Source organism: Zeus faber (assembly GCF_960531495.2).
Source record: "Zeus faber genome assembly, chromosome: 11".
Classification (NCBI taxonomy): domain Eukaryota; kingdom Metazoa; phylum Chordata; class Actinopteri; order Zeiformes; family Zeidae; genus Zeus; species Zeus faber.
This window is the reverse complement of record NC_137205.1, coordinates 13,271,865-13,281,864: the sequence shown is the minus strand read 5'-3', so window position 1 is coordinate 13,281,864 and position 10,000 is coordinate 13,271,865. Positions and strand designations below refer to the sequence as shown.

General features: G+C 42.2%; 1 protein-coding gene across 1 annotated transcript; it reads right to left on the bottom strand.

Annotated features, from left to right (window-relative positions):
• Positions 1-1,836: 1,836 nt before the first annotated feature.
• Positions 1,837-2,885, bottom strand: foxd7 (forkhead box D7; the record flags this gene model as incomplete). The annotated part of the gene is made up of 1 exon (XM_080009910.1): positions 1,837-2,885. The coding sequence occupies one exon, from the start codon at positions 2,883-2,885 to the stop codon at positions 1,977-1,979; it is 909 nt and encodes a 302-aa protein (XP_079866036.1). The 3' UTR covers positions 1,837-1,976.
• Between the last annotated feature and the right edge of the window lie 7,115 nt (positions 2,886-10,000).

The window sequence follows — 10,000 nt, the reverse complement described above, 5'->3', positions numbered from 1 at the left end:
ATATAGATATATATATATAGATGTATATGTATATATATATGTTTATATGTATATACATATAGCCATTGCAGGCATAATATAAGGTGTAAAAAGAGCCTTTTTCTACTGATATATGGTGTTAAATCTCTTGCGATGGGACAATACGCTTAAACGCCCGCTTCATACCGAAACACCTTATTAAATTATTTCACAAAACCTTCAGCGAGAGCGAATATCTCAAAAGTGCTTCCAAGTTTTCTCACATTAAAATATTTTATGTGATATCCGCCAAAAAAAAAAATCTTTTTTCTTCTTTTGTATTTGCGGTATGGCGTTTTGGAGGTGAACGACCAAACAGGGCCTTGCTGGTTACCTCATAATACGACATGAACAGATGAAATCTTTGGCATGAAATAAATGTGTTGTACAGATTGTTCTCATCTTGGTTTGGGAGCGGGCGGGCGTGCACTCTGCGTGTGGCCCGCAGGCGCAAAACAAGGCAATTACGTTTTGATCTACGGCTGTGACGTCACATCGCCCAAAAGCACGAATGCACCTGCATTTTTTTCTAGTGGCCTATTGGTCTGTGTGATTTCAATAGTTATGGTTGAAGCAATCTGTTACAGCTTCCGTCAAATATAAACTCTTTAAGTTTTTGAATTTAAAATGTAAATAAATTCTTAGACGGCGCGTAACAGCGGTTCTCAGGGTGGGGCGTGGGGACCTCCCACGGGTCCTTCAAGGGATTCCAGGGGGTCCCCAGCAAACTTATTTATTGTCAAACTTAATTTCATTTACAAGATGTCAGCACCGTGCAATAACCGTTTCAACAACAACTGACTGTTTTGGTCATAGTTTTTTGTGTTGGCTCTGTACGTATGGACGTTTGGAGAAAATCAACCTAACAATAAAAACTTGTTAAATTGGGGTCCAAGAGGCAGCATGTCCTTAAATTGTGCGTATCTAATTGAGGGTCCTCGGAATTAAAGAGGTTGAGAATCACCGTCCTATAGAACCTTCAATTAGGGGTTTGGTTAAGTGTCGACCTTGAATACACCTGCAATGTGTGTTATGCAACCTTATGCAAGAAAAAAGACCTTTGCCTCAGCTGCATCACGTAATCATTCATTTCACAGAGGAACACAAAGTAAATGAAATAAATTAAAGAAAGAAGGAAACAGAAAGTTTATTTGTCATATCATCTGACAAAACCTGCTGTATTATTTATCATAGTTTTATTCATTAAAGGCTGGTTACTCTGTTTTAATTAAAGACATTTTCAGGTCTCCCTTTCAAAAGAGATATCTTGATCTCTATAGGATAATAATAATAATAATAATAATAATAATAATAATAATAATAATAATAATAATAATAATAATAATAATAATAATAGTAATATTGCGGCATAACTTGTTTTTATATTTATTGATTAAGCGATACAAGCTGTTTAGTGAAGCTTCAACAAATAAAGCTATTGTATTGTCTTAACCATCTCATAAAGAAACCAATGATAAATATATTTAATAAATATGAGGGGCAGCAAGTGATTAATATGTTGTTGTTGATCCAGTTGTTGTTTGTAATCATTTGCTTTTTTAGAATAAAACTATAATAACCTTTTTAAATGGCATCACTTGGCCCTGCACAAAAAAACGACCGAGCGCAAAAAAAGTCCATAAAATAGTCATTTTTTTTAGACTAGAAATATTTATTTATTTATTTCCAGGAAATGCGCAGGAAACTCGTCATTTAAATATAGATATTTAATTATCAAAATACTACAAGCGCCGACTAAAAATAACATTTTCCATGAATGTAAGAAGAAATATTAAAAACAATATTTACAGCATCCCTTTACATGTCAAACAAATCCCCCCGAAATGACCATTTTTGCAACAACAAAAAAACAACATGTGCTTTGGCCTCAGTGTCTGTGTTACCTGAGATTACAGATGAACCGTGAATTCAGAGTCCGGGGACGTGGGAAGAGTGTATTAATTGGCACCGTTCATGTGCTTGACCAGGTCAGAGGAGACTCTCTGGGAGTACTTGTGGTACTCTTGGTGGAGACTGAGGAGATGGGGGGACGGGTGGAAAAGCGCAGGAGATCCGTACGTGGAGGCGAGCGGAGCGGAGAACGCGGCGCACTGGGCCGGGGAGAAAGCTTCGGCGGCGGGCTGCTGGAGGAAAGTCTTGCGGGAGAAGAAGCTGGACAGGGCCGGCAGAATGGTGCTGACAGGTGGGACTTGCGGGACATGGTGGTGGAACCCCAGCGGGTACACCTCCAGACCCGGGAGCTGCAGACCCGCTGGACCGAGTCCGTAGGCGCCGTGCGTAAAGCCGTGGAACCCGGCGGGTTCGAGGCGCTGCTCCTTGAGCGCAGCGAACCGAAAGTGCTGCCTCTTGAACCTCTTCCTCCGCCGAAGAAAGCTCCCGTTCTCGAACATGTCGGACGAGTTAGGGTCCAGGGTCCAGTAGTTGCCTTTGCCGGGGTTGCCGGGCTCCCGGGGCATCTTGACGAAGCAGTCGTTGAGCGACAGGTTGTGCCGGATGGAGTTCTGCCACGCAGGGAACTTCTCCCGGTAGTAGACGAAGCGGTGGCTGATGAAGTCGCAGATCTCGCTGAGAGTAAGGCGCTTCTTCGGACTCTGCAGGATGGCCATGGTGATCAGGGCGATGTAGGAGTAAGGGGGCTTCACCGATGCAGGGCTCTTGGCTTTGGCGGAGAGGCACGGTGTGGACGCCGGACTGCAGCTCTCCCTGCCCGGGGACGCGCTCCCCAAAGTGTCCGGCGCGCTGCGCGCCTCGCCCAAAGGAGAGAGTCGCTCCTCTCCGCTGTCCCTCAGCCCCTCTCCCACCACGTCGATAACAATGTCTTCCATGAGGTCCAAATCCAAGGTCATAGTAGATAGGCTAGCTCCCACCCCTAAGTCAGCTCCACCTGTAAACAGGTGCCACAATGACGGATATTTTCTCTCTCCAAGAAGGGATAGACCTGTTTACGCTCGATAAGTCTCCATTCACAAAAAACTGACCCTCAAACTGAGCGGACAGCCTCGATCCTCCTACTTGTAAACAGGAGGAAACAAGACGATCTACACCGCAGGGCATCCAGTGATGATTAACTCTTATCCCCAAGTATAACAAACAAACAAACAAAAAAAACGATCAGTGGAGTGCGTGAAAGCGTCCGCCCTGCGAGGTGTCCAGCATCATGTGTGATGTGCTTCCTCCTCGTGTGGGATCTGGAGGCTGTGATGTCATATGGAGGCAGAGGAGCACGCTCCTGACCAATGGAAACGATGAAACGGGCACCGGAGAAAGGCCTGCAGTCAAATGTGCACTAAAGCATCCCATCATTAGAACACCGTGCCATCCGAGGACCCTGAAAAGTCCCTATCAAATGCGAATAATATAATAGATTTATTTGTATTTTACAATAAAACAGCTGGTTTTAGAGTGCCCATGCAATGGAAGTTACCTGGTTAAATTGTTATAATGATACAGATATTAATAGAAAAACTGATCATCAAGAATGTTATTTATCCTAAGTAAACCATTTTTTGAGATTCAGTTCAGTGAAGCGGGGGGAGGGAGGGCATTTCTCCATGCGAGGCAGTATATTTCAGAGAGAGTGTAAGGTGCGACGGGCCATTGCAGAACGAGTTAAATATACAAATAAATGGACCGAACCCCTGGGACACATCGGTGTTTTCAATTTAAAGACGGAGAGAAAAGCACCTTAAAGCTGGCGAAGCCGCCCGTCGCACAAAAAAAGGAGGGAAAGGGAGTCAGGGGCTTTAAAAACCAAGAACAACGCTGGAAGACAAATTCTCCCATGGAGCGATACAACGCACAACTGCAACTCCATGTATAGCCTATAAAACAGTAAAAACGGTTAAAACAATAATAATATCAATCATAAGAATAACAAATAAATAAGTAAACAAACAAATTATAATTATAACGATAGGAATACTAATTGTCGACTAATTATTTGAATTAATTAATATCTGAATGATTCATTTATAATCCAGTGATAACGCTAATAAAAAAGTAAATAATAAAAATAATCAAAAATAAAAAAAATATTGTGGACCGATTATAATTTCATTTTAAATGGAATAATACAAGATGTGAGCGATCCATCATTCTGAGTGGTTACAATGGGATCTTGGTCAATTCATTCAAAAACATCCACATGAGTGAAATTAAGGAAAGTAATAATAATAATAATAATAATAATAATAATAATAAAAGTAAATAAATAAATAAATAAATAAATAAACAAACAAACAAACAAACAAACAAATAAATAAATAAATAAACAACGCATCAGCGGTCCTAATCTCCTCCAACATAAACGGTGTGGAGCACTCCGGTTCTCTCCATTTAAACGCGTTTTTTTCCTCAAAGTCCCCCGTAACCCCACCAGATTATCGTCCCTTAATCACAGGCACTGGAAACGGCGCAGTGGTATCGGGATGAAAGTCATAGATTTTCACTTGCGTGGACATAAAAGAAAAGCCAGGAGTGAAGGGCAGCTTTTTTCCTTTTTTTTTTTTTGGTATTGTCGGAGGAGGGCCCCTGGTTGTTTGTGTTTAATGATAGGAGCCTTTGTTGGGGATTCCCACATTTCCTGCCTGTGATCGGACCGGTTCCTCGGGGCCACTGGAGTGGGAGTGGGTGGGCCACGGCACCGACGAGAGCTGCACGTGATTTCCTTAAATTCATCACGCATGTCTGCAGATTGGAAACAGGCCCGACGCCGTGGCGGAAAACGCGTTGTGTGGTTCCAATAATTGAGGAAAAAAATAAAAGTTTCAAAAGAGAAGAAATTCAACGGAATTAAAAACCAAAAGAGTGCATGAATATCTCGACTAAAGCATTGGAAATAAAGGGAATGTATGGAATGGGGGTTTAGCCTAACTTCCGCAATACGCCATTCAATTGTAATATCAAACTATTATACTCACATTGGATTGTATGATGTGACGTAGTTTGTTAAATAACAGTCACAAATAATCTGGCGTAAGAGCACGAGCAATGCGGAATGAACCCGATCTCCGTCATGGTAAAACATTACTTATGATATTTCATAAATGTCAGTCCCGTCACAGCGGACGTGTTTATCGCTTTCTTTGTTTTTGAATTTCACTTGTAAATCATATATATTTAAGTTGATCTATCCATCGATCCATCTTTTAATCTATCTATTCATGTATGTATGTATGTATGTATGTATGTATGTATGTATGTATGTATGTATGTATGTATGTATGTATGTATGTATGTATGTATGTATGCATGCATGCATGTATGTATGTATGTATGTATGTATCTATCCATCCATCCATCAATCTATCTACCTAATTAAGTCATATAATTAACTGTGGGGGGAAGTGGGTGGAGGGGAAGGAGAGGGGGAGAGGAGAGAGACAACACAAGCAAGAGAAGACAGCTAAGACAGGGGATGACAAGAGGAGCCGACGTTCCCATGTGGAACTGCCACAGCGCGCAACGGGCCCGTTTGATTTGTAGCGTGAACACGTTACCCCCCCCCCCCCCCCCCCAGACGCGAAAGGAAACGGGTTCCATGTGCTCCCGGCGCAGGTTATCGTCTCACTGGGATGGATGGATCTTGCGTGAGCGGCAGTTAGGAGCAACGTCCGAAAGGCACAGGACGAGAGACCTTGCGGACGAAGCGGAGCGAGAGAACCGCCGGAGGTGAAGGGCAGCCCGTGGGAACGCTGTGGCGGACCACCTACATCTGGTGTGGCGCCCTCTGATGGAGGAACGGCGGACAGCCATTCCAGCTGCATGCCGTTTGTGACGATTGGCATCTTTTTGAAAGATACATGAATGTATACATATATCTATATATACAAAGTGTCCTTTGGTTGCTGGACAGACGCTTAGTATTACAGTTTTATAAAGTTACTATAATTAAGAATACATTATTATTGTCACGGTTATTGTTATTCTTCATCTAATTATTATTATTATTATTATTCGGTTTTAGATTCCAGATGGGAAATTGCGGTGTTACAGCAGTACAAATCAAAACAAATAGGCAATCATAATAAAATAATGGATACATTGGACGATACAAAAACAACAATCAAACAATTAAACAGTTATTCTATTATTCGTTTTGTATCTCTCAAAACAGTTGATTACATGAACGTTGTATAAAATGATTATATAAATAATGATTGTATAATAATAATAATAATAATATTAACAACATCAACAACAACAACAACAACAACAACTTTAATTTATAAGCGTCTTTCACGCAACCAAAGGACACTTTAAAAACTCACACACACACACACACGCACGCACGCATCCACGCACACGCACGCACGCATCCACGCACACACACACACACGCACACACACACACACACACACACACACACACACACACACACACACACAGTGTGTAAGTGAGTAAGTGACATGTTTGTGAGCACTAGCAGCAGAAGCACTTAATCAATGACTTACATATACGATTAAAAGTGCAAGTGGCGGTGAAAACACTGAGAGTAAGTCGCTTAATGCCATTCTTACTTTACTTGACTTACCAATCCCCTCTTCCAAATAATCCAGCCACGTGATGAAATGAAACCGCACAGTTTAGGATCCTCCGTATCCCGGGAATATGATCCAACATCAATGGATTGTAAGAGCGCATTCAACGCTGTACGGGACGCGCACCAGCGTTTAGCACTGCGGCATTCAAGGCCTGTCGGAAATGCTACCGTGCTGCCTTCAAGCGTCGGTTAATTTTAGATCTTATTTATAATTTATCGACCAGTAATACCCAGGCCCGGAGTAATGGTCTGTACCTTAACAGCAGGCCAAAAAACAACATTACTTAATTTTCGTTCAATGTTAGATAAAATGTATGGTTTGTTTGTTTATTTAAATTTGAGTTATTTTTCAAATGCACTTTTAAAGTACAAACGTGTACAGTCAGTACCTGATGTTTGTAATTATTAATTGTTTATAGACCTGCCCTGAAGAGCAAGGCCTTCAAATTTCAAGGTTAAAGTCATCAAATTGGCAATGGCATCATCTGACGTACTTCCTGTGTTGAAATAGATTATACAGCCTGTTCAAATATAGACATTCGTGAAACACCGACTGCTTCAATCTATCATGGTATCCTCACAGAGGTGGCCTGCTGGAAACAAACATTTCACTTGCTCTGAAAATAGCTATATTTTAGTGTTATAGTCACCTAGAGTAGCCATCCATTATGCTTGTGTGTGTTTGTATGTGCACTGATGTGGGCGGAGGTGGTGGAGCATCCGGGTGATGGTTGTGGTAGCCTGGTCGGGGTAAAAAAAAAGTCAATTTTTTTAGTCCCATTCTGTCCCTGTTCCCAACCTAAAGCCCTTTGTTGTTAAACTTATCATATATAATTTATAGCCTTGTCAATGTAACAAAGAATGCTGTGAGACTTATAGCAAAACCAATTTGTGGTTTCACACCAATTACAGGCTGCGACAGTCAAGTTATAGCAAAACAAGGCCACCATGGAAGGCTTTCCTCACAACACCAATAAATGATGGCTTACAATGCAAAAGATTACCAAGACAGGTATAATTCAGTAAACAAATATGTTCAAGCATGCAGGTGTTTTCACAATTTTCGCCAAAAACATTGGAAGGGTGAACAAAAGCGTGACATCAAATAGCAAGGCGATGGTCGTACAGATCAGTGGTTCTCAAACTTTCCTTTCATAGTGTACCAACCCTTTCTAAAAAAACATTTTTCAGATGAGTACTCCCTTCACTGGCATTGGGAGAAAAAAACAAGAACATTAACGTAAATTATGTACGATATGTCCGTCGCATGTGTTTATTTTAAACATAATATATACCCCAAATTTTTAACACATTTGGTGTGTATGACATTTGAGAAACACTGATAGAGATCATATACACGGTCATAATTATTGATTATCTAAATGGTTTTGTAGTGAGAGAATGTAGGAATCAAATTAATTATTAATAAAAAACGGGGTTTTTTTTAAACACAATGGGGGCATATCCCTGCAGTTTGTTATATATCCAGTAGAGAGAGCTATTGCACTACCACTGTAGCATTTTACTGCCCTGTCAAGAAGGGCTTGCCCTGGCCCCCCCTTTAGGTTTTTAAACTTGAGGGTACTGCTCGATTCAAACCTAGTTACCTTAGACGGAACACAAACACTTCTTTCATTTGCAGCGTTGCCTGTAGATTAATCTCTTTACCCACTGACCTAATTTTGCTCACTGTAGACAAGTCTGTCTGCACTGCACCAGTTGCCTATCATTAGAAGCATTGTATTATTTTCAGCTTTGTATTAGAATTTCCACAAGATTGTCATTATTTCCCCCACTAAACGTCAGTAAGAGCTCACGGCTGAGCTTCATCCGATCCCTTTCTTCATTGACCCTGACAGCGGTGGTTTGTCAACAGTATAGCGTTCCTCGCTGATCGACTGAAATTGAGGCCTGAGGATGGAAGGAATGCAGATGTTATGTATTAAAGCTCAGCGTGTATCATGTTGAGTGACTGTCGGGGGTTAGAGGTTCGACCGGAGCAGTGTGAAAGTTGTTAACACCTACAGATGTGACAAAAAGGGGGGGGGGGGTTAAAAGGAAACGTATCTCTCAGTGCACTGCTGTGAATTGGTGGTTGAAGGTACGAAAACCGCGACACAGTGGTTTCTCCCCTTAATATAGCTGCACAGTTGTAGCTGCGGGGAATTGCCCGAATTTTAACAGAGGCTGCACGAAATCAGGCGGACCTCTGCAAATATCAATTTAGGTGCCAATTTGACCTGCGCTGCCATTCTGTGGTTACTCAGCGCCAACAAGTATTGCTCAACTCATACTCTTTTGACACTCCACCATGGAGAGCTGAATCATTCGGTATGTACGTACGCACTGAGAATCCAGCGCCACGCAATGTTGCACAAGACACAACCTGTTATGTCCCACAGGTACTGTACAGTGCAACTGCTTGGCGCTTACTTACAGTGAATACTTAGCCCCTAGAAACTCCATGGGTGGGAGACACTACATGATGAGGATGACGTCACAAAAAGCAAACTGGTGGACAAAACTCCTGTGATCTGTCTGGACGATAATACACCTGATCTGACTGTTTAACTCGGGCTGCAGCCAGTGCGCTCTCTCTCTCTCTGTCTCTCTCTCTCTCTCTCTCTCTCTCTCTCTTTCTCTCTCTGTTTCAAACCTGGTGAGGACATCAACAGATCCCCGCGTACCTAGTTATCTCTGAAGAGAGATGTCTATACTCTGTACTGACCTGGGTTTTCCTGTGGTTTGTCTCTAATTTTGTTGTTTTTTGGTGCCCTCGTAATCAAGTTTCTGTGACATGACTTACTGTAAATAAAGGAACCATAAAAGTCAAAGTCTCTCTCTCTCTCTCTCTCTCTCTCTCTCTCTCTCTCTCGCGCGCTCTCTCTCTCCCTCTCTCTCTCTCTCTCTCTCTCCGAGCCGACACAGCCACTCGGTTTGACTCGCAGTACAGAGGTCACTTTATAATAAACCTCTGCAATACGTATTATCATAAATAGCTGGAGCAGGTCATTCAGTACAGTGTTCAGTACAGTTCATTGCTCCGAGGCCTTATAAAACAAGGAATGGCACTATCTGCTACTCGTTAGATAAAAACACGGCCGCAGTAAATATCATGATTTAGTGCTGGGATTGAATATCTAAAGCTGTCCTTGCAGTATGACTGATAAACTGCATGCAAAGTGAAATGAAATCCAACCTCCACACTGTTTCTTTATTGGTGAGCAGGATGCTACAGTAAACGATCATCTGACACCTGGAACAAGTGGTTGGATCACTTGCATGGAGCCCCCACCTCAACCCAGACCTAGACCCCCAACCCAGACCTCCGCCCTCCTCTCTGCCCCACCGACCCTGCTGCCTCCACATGAATGAATGGAGGGCGCCATGATGCAGCAACTGGTCCCCTGGTAGTCTCGG